At 38.3% G+C, this 18,025-nt stretch overlaps 1 protein-coding gene across 2 annotated transcripts in view; it reads left to right on the top strand.

The window, feature by feature from the left end:
- The window catches only part of LOC128689979 (uncharacterized), a 33,002-nt gene extending 15,295 nt beyond the window's left edge, over positions 1-17,707 (top strand). For both annotated transcript variants that reach the window (XM_053778444.2, XM_053778443.2), the window contains exons 3-6: positions 10,370-10,502; positions 11,228-11,333; positions 12,693-12,818; positions 16,237-17,707. In XM_053778444.2, the coding sequence (XP_053634419.1) occupies positions 10,370-10,502; positions 11,228-11,333; positions 12,693-12,818; positions 16,237-17,125 (1,254 nt within the window). In that variant the 3' untranslated portion in view covers positions 17,126-17,707. The remainder of the gene's footprint in view (positions 1-10,369; positions 10,503-11,227; positions 11,334-12,692; positions 12,819-16,236) is intronic.
- The last annotated feature ends 318 nt before the right edge of the window (positions 17,708-18,025 follow it).

Genomic DNA, 18,025 nt, shown 5'->3' with positions numbered 1-18,025 from the left:
AGTGATGGCATTTTGAAGCTGTCTGTTATTATAATTGTTATTATATAGTACATTATTATTATATATGTATTATTATTATTTTTTTTTCGACAAACTGGCCGTATCCCACCAAGGCAGGGTGGCCCTGCCCTGTCTGAGTAAGTCCCATCCTGTCTGAGTAAGTCCCATCCTGTCTGAGTAAGTCCCATCCTGTCTGAGTAAGTCCCATCCTGTCTGAGTAAGTCCCATCCTGTCTGAGTAAGTCCCATCTTGTCTGTGTAAGTCCCATCCTGTCTGTGTAAGTCCCATCCTGTCTGAGTAAGTCCCATCCTTTCTGAGTAAGTCCCATCCTGTCTGAGTAAGTCCCATCCTGTCTGAGTAAGTCCCATCATGTCTGAGTAAGTCCCATCCTGTCTGAGTAAGTCCCATCCTGTCTGAGTAAGTCCCATCCTGTCTGAGTAAGTCCCATCCTGTCTGAGTAAGTCCCATCCTGTCTGAGTAAGTCCCATCCTGTCTGTGTAAGTCCCATCCTGTCTGTGTAAGTCCCATCCTGTCTGAGTAAGTCACATCCTGTCTGAGTAAGTCCCATCCTGTCTGAGAAAGTTCCATCCTGTCTGAGTAAGTCCCATCCTGTCTGAGTAAGTCCCATCCTGTCTGAGTAAGTCCCATCCTTTCTGAGTAGTCCCATCCTGTCTGAGTAAGTCCCATCCTGTCTGTGTAAGTCCCATCCTGTCTGAGTAGGTCCCATCCTGTCTGAGAAAGTCCCATCCTGTCTGAGAAAGTCTCATCCTGTCTGAGTAGGTCCCATCCTGTCTGAGTAAGTCCCATCCTGTCTGAGAAAGTCCCATCCTGTCTGAGAAAGTCTCATCCTGTCTGAGTAGTCCCATCCTGTCTGAGTAAGTCACATCCTCTCTGAGTAAGTCCTATCCTCTCTGAGTAAGTCCCATCCTGTCAGAGTAAGTCCCATTCTGTCTGTGTAAGTCCCATCCTTTCTGAGTAAGTCCCATCCTGTCTGTGTAAGTCCCATCCTTTCTGAGTAAGTCCCATCCTGTCTGAGTAAGTCCCATCCCTTCTGAGTAAGTCCCATCCCGTCTGAGTAAGTTGCATCCTGTATGAGTAAGTCCCATCCTGTCTGAGTAAGTCCCATCCTGTCTGAAAGTTTCTCTTTTTAATTTAGTAATTTATACAGGAGAAGGGGTTACTAGCCCCTTGCTCCTGGCATTTTAGTCGCCTCTCACAACACGCATGGCTTATGGAGGAAGAATTCTGTTCCACTTCCCCATGGAGATAAGAGGAAATAAACAAGAACAAGAACTAGAGGGAAAATAGAAGAAAACTCAGAGGGGTGTGTATATAAATGCTTGTACACGTATGTGTAGTGTGATCTAAGTGTAAGTAGAAGTAGCAAGACGTCCCTGCAATCTTGCATGTTTATGAGACAGAAAAAAAGACACCAGCAATCCTACTATCATGTAAAACAATTACAGGTTTCCGTTTTACACTCGGCAGGACGGTAGTACCTCCCTGGGCAGTTGCTGTCTACCAACCTACTACCTTATTATTATTATTATTATTATTATTATTATACTATTATTATTACATATGTATTATTATTATTACTATATAAATAATTTGTAATTTTTATTGCAATTGTATGAATAATGTCAACCCATTCACGACTGCATATTGGAATGGACAGTGATGTCATTTGTTTACTCTTGAACATACCCAAAGAATCAAACATTTCTCCTACTTTGAGCTCAATTTCAAGTTATTTTTCATCGTGAAAGCAATCAAAATCGTATCTATTTCTGTAATATATCTTCCATTCTATCAAAAGAGAGCAAAAAAAAAAACGAGAATACAACCATAAAAACCATACGAAAATACCGCTAAGGGGTGGCTAATTGCTGAGAAGTGAGCTCCATTATTTATGCTTAGATCTCTTTAATTTTTGGTGTACATTAAGAAGCATCTTTCCATCATACATTGCCCAAGTTTCAATAAGATAGCCGAACAAGCAAATGAGATCCAGTTCCCTAGATCAAGAACAAGAGCCCCTCACCAGCGTCAAGGAACCTCCCTTGAGGTCCTCTCGCTTATGGAAATTTCGCTCGCGTATGGAAGCAAAAAATCAACCCATTGACTGGTCGTATTTGGAAAAACTCGCGCGTGGATGCGCTCGCAAGTAGAGGTTCCACTGTACTTTCTTTTAATTCTTTTGTTATAGTAAACTTGATATTTGCTGGTGCAATTCAACTTATGCATAGAATGGAAGGTTGGGTATTATGAATCCTTGAATACCTTGAGGTAGATGTATTTTCATTTTTCCCCTGGCTAGCTAGGCCTTCTACATGAAAAGTTTGATGTCTGATGGCTTGCCTTTTCAGGGTAAATTATTACAATGTTCTTAGGTAGAGCTGATAATCTGGAGACATTTGCAGAATTAAATAGATTAAAATCATTGGGTGTTGCTGTTCTATTTCTTTCTTTCAACACACCGGCCGTATCCCACCGAGGCAGGGTGGCCCAAAAGGAAAAACGAAAGTTTCTCCTTTTACATTTAGTAATATATACAGGAGAAGGGGTTACTAGCCCCTTGCTCCCGGCATTTTAGTCGCCTCTTACAACACGCATGGCTTACGGAGGAAGAATTCTGTTCCACTTCCCCATGGAGGTAAGAGGAAATAAACAAGAAAAAGAACTAGAAAGAAAATAGAAGAAAACCCAAAGGGGTGTGTATGTATATGCTTGTAGTACATGTATGTGTAATGTGACCTAAATATAAGTAGAAGTAGCAAGACTTACTCTTGTGTACCTGGAGTTTACCTGGAGAGAGTTCCGGGGGTCAACGCACCCGCGGCCCGGTCTGTGACCAGGCCTCCTGGTGGATCAGAGCCTGATAAACCAGGCTGTTACTGCTGGCTGCATGCAAACCAACGTACGAGCCACAGCCCGGCTGGTCAGGAACTGACTTTAGGTGCTTGTCCAGTGCCAGCTTGAAGACTGCCAGGGGTCTGTTGGTAATCCCCCTTATGTATACTGGGAGGCAGTTGAACAGTCTCGGGCCCCTGATACTTATTGTATGGTCTCTTAACGTGCTAGTGACACCCCTGCTTTTCATTGGGGGGATGTTGCATCGTCTGCCAAGTCTTTTGCTTCCGTAGTGAGTGATTTTCGTGTGCAAGTTCGGTACTAGTCCCTCTAGGATTTTCCAGGTGTATATAATCATGTATCTCTCCCGCCTGCGTTCCAGGGAATACAGGTTTAGGAACCTCAAGCGCTCCCAGTAATTGAGGTGTTTTATCTCCGTTATGTGCGCCGTGAAGGTTCTCGGTACATTTTCTAGGTCAGCAATTTCACCTGCCTTGAAAGGTGCTGTTAGTGTGCAGCAATATTCCAGCCTAGATAGAACAAGTGACCTGAAGAGTGTCATCATGGGCTTGGCCTCCCTAGTTTTGAAGGTTCTCATTATCCATCCTGTCATTTTTCTAGCAGATGCGATTGATACAATGTTATGGTCCTTGAAGGTGAGATCCTCCGACATGATCACTCCCAGGTCTTTGACGTTGGTGTTTCGCTCTATTTTGTGGCCAGAATTTGTTTTCTACTCTGATGAAGATTTAATTTCCTCGTGTTTGCCATATCTGAGTAATTGAAATTTCTCATCGTTGAACTTCATATTGTTTTCTGCAGCCCACTGAAAGATTTGGTTGATGTCCGCCTGGAGCCTTGCAGTGTCTGCAATGGAGGACACTGTCATGCAGATTCGGGTCATCTGCAAAGGAAGACACGGTGCTGTGGCTGACATCCTTGTCTATGTCGGATATGAGGATGAGGAACAAGATGGGAGCGAGTACTGTGCCTTGTAGAATAGAGCTTTTCACCGTAGCTGCCTCGGACTTTACTCTATTGACGACTACTCTCTGTGTTCTGTTAGTGAGGAAATTATAGATCCATCGACCGACTTTTCCTATTATTCCTTTAGCACGCATTTTGTGCGCTATTACGCCATGGTCACACTTGTCGAAGGCTTTTGCAAAGTCTGTATATATTACATCTGCATTCTTTTTGTCTTCTAGTGCATCTAGGACCTTGTCATAGTGATCCAATAGTTGAGACAGACAGGAGCGACATGTTCGAAACCCATGTTGCCCTGGGTTGTGTAACTGATGGGTTTCTAGATGGGTGGTGATCTTGCTTTTTAGGACCCTTTCAAAGATTTTTATGATATGGGATGTTAGTGCTATCGGTCTGTAGTTCTTTGCTGTTGCTTTACTGCCCCCTTTGTGGAGTGGGGCTATGTCTGTTGTTTTTAGTAACTGTGGGACGACCCCCGTGTCCATGCTCCCTCTCCATAGGATGGAAAAGGCTAGTGATAGGGGCTTCTTGCAGTTCTTGATGAACACGGAGTTCCATGAGTCTGGCCCTGGGGCAGAGTGCATGGGCATGTCATTTATCGCCTGTTCGAAGTCATTTGGCATCAGGATAACATCGGATAGGCTTGTGTTAACCAAATTCTGTGGCTCTCTCATAAAAAATTCATTTTGATCTTCGACTCTCAGTCTGGTTAGCGGCTTGCTAAAAACTGAGTCATATTGGGACTTGAGTAGCTCACTCATTTCCTTGCTGTCATCTGTGTAGGACCCATCTTGTTTAAGTAGGGGCCCAATACTGGACGTTGTTCTCGACTTTGATTTGGCATAGGAGAAGAAATACTTTGGGTTTCTTTCGATTTTATTTATGGCTTTTAGTTCTTCCCGCGATTCCTGACTCCTATAAGATTCCTTTAGCTTGAGTTCGATGCTTGCTATTTCTCTGACCAGTGTCTCCCTACGCATTTCAGATATATTGACCTCTTTTAGCCGCTCTGTTATTCTTTTCCGTCGCCTGTAAAGGGAGTGCCTGTCTCTTTCTATTTTACATCTACTTCTCCTTTTGAGACAGAAAAAAAAAAAGCCACCAGCAATCCTACCATTGTGTAAAACAATTACAGGCTTCAGTTTTACACTCACTTGGCAGGACAGTAGTACCTCCCTGGGCGGTTCCTGTCCACCAACCTACTACCTAGGTTCTAACTATTTAGGACATTATAATTTTCAAGTCAATAAAGAAGTTGTTATAATGGCAAAAAACATTATTTAAGGAGTCACATTGTAAACAGAGTCAGTAAAACATTGATTTATAACCCCTTTGGTGAAAGTTTTTCTTTTTCGGGCCACCCTGCCTTGGTGGGAATCGGCCAGTGTGATAATAAAATAATAATTTTCCTTTCGTGATCCCCTTACCTGTCCTTATGTGAATCCCTTCCATCTGGGTTTTACAAGGCCTAATTTGAGGATAAGGGGCAATCCTTTTGTATTAGGCATCTACATTTTCAGGGCTGTTTCTCCCTTTACTGCACCTTTGGAGGTGACAGCCTTGGCCCCTGTCAAGTCCCAAGCCCGAGTACCAGTCTCAGAACATCTCTGTGTAACAATTGCTGTATCAGCAGCAGCTGCAGTCATTAGTGGTACATATTTTGATGGGTCCATGGCTTTACCAGAGGGTATTGATGCAGGTGCATCAGTCTGTTAAGGAAATAGCATCAAATAGCAAGAGCCTCAGCCCTTGAAATAATTGAAAAAAATTGACTTTACTATCAGCTGCTTGTTTCACACTTTGCAAATAATGTATTGACTTTTTAATGTAAATTTGAGCTTCTGCAGTGTCAGTTCCTTTTAGTGGAATTAAATATTTTTCCACATCAGAATAATCTTGAAAAGCACATGGAAAAAATCATAATGCTGCAAACTGTACAAGATAGATTGGAATCTTTCAAGAAGTGTCTGTTGATATAGCTAAACAAAAAGTTTAGAACTGTTTGATCTATAAACTAACAGACTTTGATTCAAGTTTATGGAAGGGAATTACTTAATTTCTACAAATGGTTGCCTCAGGTTCAGAACTTGTACTTATCTTTGAAGGCTGCTATTTAGACATTCTTATTTGTTACCTCTTTCATCTATAAATGAACTTTCATTCTTGTCTCAGTAAGGCTTGAATTAGACTGAACATTGGCTGTCTATGTTCTTTTTATTGGGACTGGCAACACCATGATTTTGTTCTATTGTCAAGACACTTTATTGTTGTTCAGACTACAGTTTAAAAGGTTGCACTAAAAAAAAGCCAATTTTTCAATACAGTACAAGAGCAAGTACATTTTTTGTTTTCACTTTTTCACTGAATAAGCTGAGGCCTAAAAAATGAAAAGTACATATTTTATCAGCCTTGTATAGCTAACAGGTTATTATTGGCTAAGAATATGAGCTACAGTTCCTTTACATGAAGTGGAAAATTGTGACAAAAAGTATTACCTCTGTGCAAATTGTGGTATATATAAGTTTTGGAACCCAAGCTTTTGCTATATTGTAGTCCACTGATCCAACCCAGTAAAATGGCTGTGCAACCCTTTTTTAAAATTATTGTTGTCAGCTTGGCAGTATTTTAACAATAGTTCTACACATACACATTCATACATACATACACATCTTTCTAAACCAGATATCTATATACGTACAGTAGGGTCCCACATATACTGCAGGTTAGGTTCCAGGTTACTGCCAGAAAGCAAACATTGCCGGAAAGCAAAACACTATTTTTTCCACTTACAAATGCATATAAATGTCAGATAACAAGTTTACACTAACATATTAAGTTAGCAATAAAACTAGGCATTAAAATACAATAAAAAGTAAAATACACACACAGTGCACTCATTATTTACCTCAAAATATTTGTAGTCTTAATGTAGGGCAAAAGGTGAGTAGTATTTACTGTAAGAGTAAGGTGTGGTAGCCCTCCTGGCCACCCCACAGACACACAATATACTATGACAATGCTTAACCCTTTGACTGTTTTGGTCGTATATATACGTCTTACGAGCCAGTGTTTCAGACGTATATATACTCGATAATTGTAGCGGCTTCAAATCAAGCGGAAGAAAGCTGGTAGGCCCACATGTGAGAGAATGGGTCTGTGTGGTCAGTGTGCACCACATAAAAAAAATCCTGCAGCACACAGTGCGTAATGAGAAAAAAAAACTCTGATCGTTTTTTTGGATTAAAACGCCGACTTTGAGGTGTATTTTCGTATAGTATTTATCGATGTATTTGCGTTTTCATGGTCTTAGGTGATAAAATGGAAAACATATTACAGAAATAGAGATGATTTTCATTACTTTGACGATGAAAACTGACCTTGAAACTGAGCTCAAAGTAGCGGAAATGTTCGATTTTTACCAATGTTCAGGAGTAAACAAATCACACCACACGTCCAATACACATCAACTGGGGAGTCTAATATTCTTTCACTAGTGCACTGATATTATTTATACCATTTTTACAATAATGCAGTAGTCTGCATAACAGTAAATTTTGTATTTTTTTGTATGAATAAAAAATCAAAATAGAAAGCAATAATAATATAAGAGGGACCTAGAGATGTGACTAATGAACAGAGGATATGTTATTTTAGTGCCAAGAATGTCTACCTTGTTTATTCTGGACCCTATTTTGAAATTGGCATCTTTTTTAGTTTGCGTGAAATTGGCCAAATTGCCAATTTCTGACCACAATATTGGGTAGTCCAAATTGGTAAATGTGAGGTTTCTTGTACTCAGCTGATAGATAAAATGGAGTTCTAAAGAAATAGCTATGAGATTGGTCAACTGGAACAACGGAATTGGCTGAAAATAGGGCTCAAAGTCGGCGAAATCGCCGATACGCATATGTCGCCGAGACCGCTAACTTCGCCGGAGCATAATTCCACGAGTTTTCGACCAAATTTCGAACTTTTGGTGGCATTACCATCGGGAAAAGATTCTCTATCATTTCATAAGAAAAAATGATTTTTTTTTTTTTTTTCAAAAATTTATCGACATAGAATGACAGTTTCAGAAAGGGGCCTGAAACAGTCAAAGGGTTAAACCTCCAACGTATGTATCTCAGGAACCGACTTAATGAGCTTGTCGAGAACCTCTTGAAGACAGCTAGGGGGTTCATGGGTTATTCCCCTTCTACATGAAGGGTGGATATTAGAGTCGTGGTCCTTTTACACTTACCGAGTTCTCTCCGCGTATTCATTGCACTCCAGCTCTTCATCATTGATATCCTACACCATTTGCCAAGCCTCTTGCTTTCATATCCAATGAGTTTGGTGTGCAAGTAAGGGATCAATCCCCACAAAATTTTCCAAGGGTAAATTATGTATCTTTCTCACTTACATTCCAAGGAGTGCAGCTCGAGGGACTTCAAGAGCTCCCACTAATTTAGGTGCTTGACTGAGGCTTTGGTGATCATGCCTGCGGCTCACTCTCAAGATGCATATACAGTACATATTTATTTGTAGAATATACAATATACAGTATTTATTTGTAGAAAGTCAGTGTGGTAGGTAGGGTAGTGTAGGGAACCCAGCCTCGCCACCCCACCCACTATGTAAACAAACAGACAAAGCATCTGGTTATGGTTCATAAACATTCATACAAACACCTTACATTGTGTACAAGTTGTCTCCAACACGTCCTTTCTTGTGTAATTTTTAGAAGGAATGATGCTCTGACAAATTATTATTATTACAAATTATTATTATAACAAATTATTATTATAATCATAATAAAAAAGAAGCACTAAACCCACAAGGGTTGTGAATTGCTATATATAGAGTGAAGGCATACAAAAGGAATATTTATCTACAGTTATACCCCAGTGTTTGACTTGAGAAAACTTAATTCTTCCGACACTCCTACAAAGCTGCTTTGTAAACAAATCTCATATTTGTCAGTTTTTTTTCTGTTGGTGTATCTTTAATGTTTATATGCTATGTAACATGTTTCTTATATAATTTTGAAGAAAATATAGATGAAGTAACGAAAATGTCTATATTAATGTAAAATAAGTCATTTAATGTGCCCAAGAGAGATTATTATTACATAGTATTACTATGGCATCATGAATAGAGAGAGACTTAGTGATTTTAATGTGTACCTGCATGCCAGCACAGTGTATAAGTATACACCTACCATCTGACTTACGACCTGCTCGACATACGACGACTCAACTTACGACCGTGTGTTTTATGCCAAATTTCTGGGAAATAAACAAGTGTTTGTGTTGTACACAGTGTTTATCCTAAACCTTACAGTATAAAATACAGTACTAACAGCATAAAAAGTAAAGTAAAACATGAAATACCAAAATAAAACAATAAAATAAAGTCATTACAAAAATGTTATGTTGATATTCAGTAGTAAAGTTCGACTTGCGTCCATTTCGACTTATGACTGGTTTCTCGGAACCGAACTCGGTCATAAGTTGGATGGTAGGTGTATTTAGGTACAGTTATAATTATTAGAGTACATATAAAATATGCAATAACTTTTAAAACACTTGAAATTTTGGAAAGTTCCTGACATAATAGATGTGCTCATGGAGAATGTAAACAAACCGTGTAGGGCACGTCGTATTTGAAAGACCACTTGCTGTATAGCAGATTTTGGTCATAATTTGAAATCGCCATATTAGCGGAACACCATAAGGGGAAACGCCATAAAGCGGGGCCTTACTGTATTTGTATATTTTACCTTCTCTCGGTCTGTTTGCCATCAATAATCCATTTGTGGTTCAGTGAGTTATTCTTTTAACTAAATCTTTTGGCATAGCCAGCATGCATCCCAAATTTTACATTTTAACTCCATGTTCTGCAGTACAGCTTTAACTTCCTAATCTTAATGGAGTACCGTACTTCTTAATTTCACTAGAAATTTCCAACACCGGACTGTATTACACTTGTGTGTAACATTCAAAGACCAAAGGTACTGCAATAGCATAACTTCTCTTTGTTACCGTTTATGAGGCAAGTATTTATTTATCAGGTTTTTAAATGCCATATTCTGCATTTTATTTGAAAAAATCCAATGTTTAGTTCAAAAATTTATGAAATAGTTTTTCATGTATATGATGGAAATAGGAGGGTCATAAGTTAATAATGTAATGCTTTAAATAAATTACATTTCAGAATACGTACCAGTATGTGTATTTATTCATGACTAAGTGAATGATGTTATCACTCAGCTGTTCATCTCTTCTAAACTATGATTTAATGTGTTAATAAAAATAAAGTGTTTGTATACATTTTTATTGAGTATATATTCATTACATGTGGTACATGTCATTATTAGGCTCAATATTTTGTTCCCTATTTGCAGTATTCATATTAATATTTGTTTTGTATAGTTTTCAAGAACTCTTGAGGTTCTTTGAATGAAAATTAATTTGGAGGAGAGTTGCTATGGTGTTGCTTAAAAATTTATATAAGTTTGAGGTGGTCAAAGACATACCACTTGTTCTAGACAATGGGAAGTGTGGGCTCGAGCATGAGCAGCTCGAGTGGAGGAGGCTCAAGCGTGGGAGGGTCCAGTGTGGGTACTCCATCCTCCACACGAGAGAGCACTCCTGTCAGCGCAATCAGTAACAGCCCTCCAGGTTAGTCAGGGCATGAGAGCTTGGGTAGTTACACGGTGTATAGGAATATTTGCATTCTAAAAAAAAATTCTATAATGTGTAAGATATTGTAAAATTGTGTTATTGTAAAACAGCTGAAGAGTACTATGGATGGAAAGCAAAAATGCTGTGATTCACTGTGACTGCAATGGTTTGTTGTCTAAATATTTTATTATAGGTAGCTGTATATCTTTTTCTTACCAGAAAAACTTCGCTTTAACTATGTACAATATTACTATAATAGCGATGATCTCATCTTTAAATGTTTGTATCATGTTTACTATAAAAAAGGTAGGTAAATTGTTCTTAAGTTTATTATTCTTCTCATTTCTGTATTACTTTTTCATTTGGTAAGTTATTATATGTACAGTATTTTAATAGCATTATCAGTAAGTGTTTTAAGGGTTATAGTTTAAAACCACTACATGATAAACTGTCTGCAAAATAAAATGTACACATTAAATTGAAGTACAGTACCAAACTCCAGCTTTTAATGCACTTGTGATTCAGGGATTGTCAAAAGTAATTGTTGTTCACAACTTCTGTAAGATAATCACAAGCATTACACAATTCTTCAACAGTTGTTGAAATGTGAAGGGTAGTTTTTCCAGATTTATTTTCAGATATGTACACTTTTATATGACATTTTTAATGTGTTATTAAAAGTAAATGATCTAGACTCATGAGTTTTTCTCTCATTTTTCTAGTGAGTGATTGTGAAGAAACGCTTCATAGTGATAATGAGGACAGCAATGATTCATGGACGACTCAAGATGAGATTCCAGCAGAGCTTATTATAAAATTAGCAAGCAAGTAGGTATCATGGACACATTTTTCATAAAAATTACAAACATAGTGAAACCTTGCTATAATGGTCGCTGATCTTAATAGCCAGGTGGCCTCCGAGAAAAATTTGCTTGAAATTGTGCTGTATTTCATTACAAAGGCAATAATCATGGTAAACAAATGTAAAATCATGGATACTAAACCAGTTACATAATATTACATTGACATTTACTTATTTTTAAAACACTGGCTCTCTCTAACCAAGATAGAATGACCCAAACCAAAAGAAAAGGACACAATCACCATCATACATTTAATAACTGTCTTGCCATACATGGACAAGCATCATGGTTGAAATAATCCTCTAAACTGTAACATACCCATTCCTCCTCCAAAGTGTAGGAACTGTACCTTTTTTCCTTCCCCTAATGCAAGGTGACCCCAAAAAAGAAAACACATTCATCATCATTCATTCAATAGCTTTCTTTCAAGAAGTGTGTTGATGTCACTGTTCAGATTACCCTTCAGTTGGAACATTCCACCCCTCTTTCAGAGTGCAGGCACTACCCTTTCCACTTCCAGTACTCTAGTCCAGCTAGCTAATTTCCTTGAATCCCTTCATAAATATTACCTTGCTCACACTCCAAACCCAATTTCTTGGGGCTGAGGAATTATCTGGGTGGTGGTGAACTGGTGTGACCTGACTGGTTCAAGTTGGAAAAATTTAGATTTAGAAACCATATAGGAGAGCATTGGTTTGGTAATAGAGTTGGGGATGAGTGGAACAAACTCCTGAGTAGAATAATTGAAATGAAAGTCTTGGGTATGAGTTGAACCTGTCTAGCATGGGTCGGTAGACCTGGTGCAGTGCTCCTTCCTTCCTTTTTTTTTTTTTTTTTTTTTTTTTTTTTTTTTTTTTTTTGCAATATGCTGGTTGTGTCCCACTAAGGCGAGGTGACCCAAAAAAGAAAAACTTTTTTTTTTTTTTTAACAAACCAGCTGTATCCCACTGAGGCGGGATGACCTAAAAAGAAAAATGAAAGTTTTTCTTTTTAAATTTAGTAATTTCTACAGGAGAAGGGGTTACTAGCCCATTGCTCCCTTTTTCCTTCTTATTTTCTTATAAAAACCTCTTGTCTCTGCTCTGATCTAACACTCACACATGCTTGCTGCAAGCTCAAGCCTCTACCACTGAAAACTTTCCTTACTCTCTCCCTCCAATCTTTCCTAGAATAACTACCAGCCCTTTTTCTCTTTTCCCCAGCTTTATACACCCTCCTAGGGTCAGGATAAGCTTCACATAGATGTTCAGGTATAAAAAGAGGGGCTTCATAAATCATAATTTGTGTCGATAAAAGCATTGTTTATATTTCCATTTTTTTCCAGAGGCCACTCCAGCAGCAATGGTGAAGATAAACCATATGTTTGCCCAGTGGTTGGATGCCGCAAGCGATACAAAAATGTGAATGGGATAAAGTATCATGCAAAGAATGCACATAAAAAAGATAGCAAGTAAGTTTTATTGAGTGTCATGAACGTATAATGGTACACACAAAATTTATGCACTTGTTACTTTTTTACTGTAGTATTAACTCTAACGATGAAGTAGCTATGTTTCTTATTCAGAATAATGTGTGCTCAGGTGTGTGCAGATTATAGACAACTCAGAATTATGGAAATTGGATCTCTTTCCACTTCAGATAAAAAATCTGAATAAGAGTGATTTTCCCAAATAAATTTCCTTGATATAAAAACAAAAAACATGTGGGTTAGAGATGTGTGCAGGATGACTGGTCCAATGTAACACATACCATACTGCTATACTATACTGTGTTACATTCAGGTGGTGTAAAATACTATATTGCTTTTCATATTAGTACAGTACAGCCTCTTCTCACTTAACAACAGAGTTCCGTTCCTAGGACCACATTGGTAAACGAATTTGTCACATACTATAATGGTAGTGGATTTGTGTCAACCATCTTTGATATAGTTTTAATGTCACCTTTGCACCATTTACAACATTTTTTAGTATATTTTTAAAAGTTTGTTCAGTATTGTACTGTATATTGTAATAAACAGAATAGAGGAAATCAGTTCTAATATACATTATTTAGGTATGGATACTGGTCAGAGAGCCCATCTAAAGTCTGAGTTATCGGTAAACGAGTACAGTGGTACCTTGACTTACGAGTTTAATTCGTTCCGTGACCGAGCTTATAACTCAATTTGCTTGTGTGTCAAATCAATTTTCCTCATTAAAATTAACTGAAATGCCATTAATCCGTTACAGCGGAATTCCTGGCTTTTGGGAGGCAGGAGAAAATATTTCAATATAACGCTAATATCAACTCGGCTGCTTATTTATCTGTCACAAGTGATCTAATATGACAAAATAAACAATATAAATAACATAGAAACATGATATATATCCTAGAATGAATAAAATATGTCATTATGTGACAAGTGGTGGCAGCCACTCCCGAGGTATATAATATAATTTATGTTAAGCGCTAAATCCATGGGGATCATTCAGCGCATGACGTGGTGGCTTGATCCTCTGTCTGCTGAGCGCCAGACAGACGCGCTTCCTATTTGTACTTGCCTAGTTGCTCCACTCCCGGGGTAAAAATAATTATTGCTCTGACCATACATTTCCATTCTTGACCTTCTGACGTCTTATTATAAGAGAAAACGGAGTGTTTGTGAGGCTAACTGCACTAGATCACTAGTTTCATAAGGAAAACACTGAAACAAAAGCGATTTTCTTGTGTTTTTCTATGATTTCATGCTTTAATTCAATGGACATCATCCTCTTCTCAGCACTGTCCTTTGCACTTACTTTCTTAAGACCCATGGTTAGAAAAAAGAAATTTGGCAAAATAACTGCACAAAAAGCATGTTGAGTGGATGTTGTGGTGTTCACTGCACCAACTAGTGGCAACGTATCTGAAGCTCGCTTGTAACTCGGATTTTGGCTCACAACTCAAAGCAAAAAATCAACCGAGCGTAACCTTGTAATTTGGAAAACTCATAAGTTGGGCACTCGTAAGTCAAGGTACCACTGTACATTGCTAAGTGAGGAGAGGCTGTACTGTAATTTCTTCAAAAGAAAATGTGACTAGCTGAACTGGTGGCAGGCATTATGTTAGCTCTTTTGAAAAGTTATCATTTTTCAATGCTGTAAAGTTTGTGATGTAAAAGGGATTTTTTATGAAAGCATACAAATTATTGACAATTAACCCCTCTGGGGTTAATTGTTTCTCAGTATTCTCAATAAGCCACACCAACAACAGTCTCTCCACATCTTCGAGTAGTACAGCTGACCGTGGTGCAGCAGCAGCAGACAGTGGTGCAGCAACAGCTGACAATAGTGCAGCAGCAGCAGAAGCTGACCGTGGTACAGCAGCAGCTGATGGTGGTGCAGCAACAGCTGATAGTAGTGCAGCAGCAGCTGACTGTGGTACGATAGTATTTCGAGAGCGTTTCTCACCATTTTTACTACAGGGTTGGCACTAGAAGCTTTCTTGGGGCCCATGGTGGCTTATTTAGCAGTTACAAGCACTAAAAACAATGGAATAATACAAAATATATCGCAGGTACACGTGGGATCGACCACAGTGGCTTGCAAACAATGTCACACTGGCTGTACGTGGAGTCTTGGAGTGGCTGGGCCTGCTCAAGCTGCATGGACACGTTCAGGACAAAAGCCTTTAGACGAGTTTTTTGCCATTGGTAGAGCCAATATTTTGATGCCAAAGAGCGCCGTTAGTCGATTTTGGCGTTAGTCGATGCTGCCGTTGGTTGAGGGCCCACTGTATTTTTAATTCAAAGTATGTATGTAAGTACTGTATTTATATGAATAGTTCATGATGCAGTTTCAAAAAGTTTATTAATATACTGGTCACGGACTGGGCCACTGGGGCGTTGACCCCTGAAACCCCCATCCCTCCAGGTATACAAGTACCTTCCTCTTACTTGCACAGTGCCTATAAATGTAAATACACTATTTTTTTTTTTTTCAACAAGTCAGCCGTCTCCCACCAAGGCAGGGTGACTCAAAAAGAAAGAAAATCCCCAAAAAGAAAATACTTTTATTAACATTCAACACTTTCACCTCACTCACACATAATCACTGTTTTTGCAGAGGTGCCCAGAATACAACAGTTTAGAAGTATATACGTATAAAAATACACAATATATCTCTCCAAACTGCCAATATCTCAAACCTCTCCTTTAGGGTGCAGGCATTGTACTTTCCATTTCCAGGACTCAAGTCCGGTTATATAAAATAACCGGTTTCCCTGAATCCCTTCACTAAATATTACCTTGCTCAACTCCAACAGCTCGTCAGGTCCCAAATACCATTTGTCTCCATTCACTCCTATCTAACATGCTCACGCACGCTTGCTGGAAGTCCAGACCCCTCGCCCACAACACCTCCTTTACCCCTGAGAGAAATACAAAGGAAACTTTACTTAATGACCATAAATCACAAGAATTAAAGCTATACAGCCTCTCCTCACTTAACGACGGAGTTCCGTTCCTAGGACCACGTCGGTCGATGAATTTCTCGCTAAGTGAGGAGCATGCTATAATGGTAGTGGGTTTATTTCAACCATCTTTGATATTGTGTTAATGTCACTTTTGCACCATTTATAACATTTCTGGTATATTTTTAAATGTTTATACAGCAGTGTACTGTATTTAGAGGAAATCAGTTCTAATATACATTATTTAGGAATGCATACTGGTCAGAGAGTCTGTCTTAAGTCTGAGTCATTGGTAAATGAGTACATCGCTAAGTGAGGAGAGGCTGTATGCAGATTTCAAACCCTGTGATGTCAGAGCTGTGATGTATCTTTCTACTCATACAAATGCAGTAGTAGGTATATTTAGCTTCACTCCTAATACACTTATTATTTTTCAGAGTGAGAAAACCTTATAGATGTTACTGTGGTAAAAGCTACTGTACAAACCAAGGCCTCAAAAATCATTGTACACATTCACATAAAAACGAGAGTTTAACAGCTGTCACAACAAATACTGGTGAAGTTCTTCAAGTACCTGCAAACCAGCTGTCTTCATCAAATTCCAACAGTCAGCTCTCTGATAACAACAAATCTTCAACGACACCAGTAACTAGATCATTTGAGAATGAAGGGATTGTTCAGGTAAGCGGTACGACAGCACCTTCTACTGTCAACAATCCAATAGCCGTAACTGGACAGATCATAAAGGGAGGGTCGGCAGCAACTACAAAAGGAACTACGACCATATCAAGTATTAATTTAACTGGTTTAGTAGCAGCCAGTGGTGGTAAAATTGCTCTTAAAGCTCTCCCAAATGGTCAGCTACTACTTTCACAACCTTTGGAAGGAAAATTAGCAACCCTAGTCAAATCAGATTCAAAACATGATTTCTCTCTAGATGATGGAAAAAATCATCTTGTTCAGTTAAAAACTGATGGATTTCAACAAATAGAACTTAGTAAATTACTTCAGTCTAATTCAAAATTATCTCAGCATCAAGTAGCAGTCACTACATCTACACTTTCAGTAGCTATACCTGCAAGCTCATTTAATTCTTTGAAAGGTTCGCAGCGAACAGGGTTGTCTTCTTCAGCAATGTTGGCCCGGGCCCTAAAGAACCAGCTTGCGTCAACTCCAACAGGTATTACTTCAGTACTTGGTTCCCTTGATAATCAACCTGAAAACATGTTAGGGGGGCAGGGTGTTATTTTAGGAGTAACTATGGAAGAGGGTACACTTGTTGATAATGGTGATGGAACACTCTCAGAACTATCAGTTATAGAGTAGGACAACACAATTAGAAATATGTTAATGGCTTGACACTGATTAATCTTGGTTTTATATTATGTTCATGTTATTAGTAATTGGATGCACTGTATGGAGCTTTAGTATGTGCATTATATTTTGTTGGAAATGTAAACCTGATAAGCCATGGCTCTGATGTTTATTGTCTTTGGGTAATTTATGATTACATATTCTTGGTGAAATTAAATACATATAGATATATTTTAACACATTAGTGTTATTAAAATAGTCATCACCTGGAAGTGTTTATAAGGAACATGGATAATGATGATGATGATAATAATAATAATAATTATAATAATAATAATAATAATATCAATTTCAGTGTGTAAGTTGTAAATGTGAAAAGTTAAATAATTTTCAGTATATTTAAGCACCATACTTCCCATCATATAAGACAATTTTTCTTTAAAATGAAGCAAAAAAAAAAAAACAATCTTAATTGGTTATGTCAGAACTATGGCTCACGAAATTGTAATGACACGATTGCAAACAAACCATACCACGGGTGAGGTTAGAACCCACGATCAGTCATAAAGCTATATTATTATATTGACAGGGATGCACTAAACCCATATGGGTCATACAGTGCCAGAGGAATAGAAGGGGTTGTGGTAATCAGGTTTGATCTAAGGAATGGTAAGGTAGCTCTTAATTTAAAACCATCAAAGCAAATTCTTTTACTGCCATTCGCAGTTGGTGATGTTGTTGGGTATTGAGTGTATGATGACCTAAGGATTATATGAACCTGTTACTGTAGTAGCTGGTTTTAAGATTTTAGTGATCTCGAGGAGCCATTGTGCAGCTCAGTTTGCACAGTAACACATTCCTTGAGCTACTGTCATTTTATTTTAAATGTAGATGCTATATCCAGTTATTTAC

The sequence above is a fragment of the Cherax quadricarinatus genome, chromosome 57 (genome assembly GCF_038502225.1).
Source record: "Cherax quadricarinatus isolate ZL_2023a chromosome 57, ASM3850222v1, whole genome shotgun sequence".
NCBI classification, from domain to species: domain Eukaryota; kingdom Metazoa; phylum Arthropoda; class Malacostraca; order Decapoda; family Parastacidae; genus Cherax; species Cherax quadricarinatus.
Note: the sequence above shows the minus strand (reverse complement) of the source record. Positions and strands in the feature narration are given on the sequence as shown.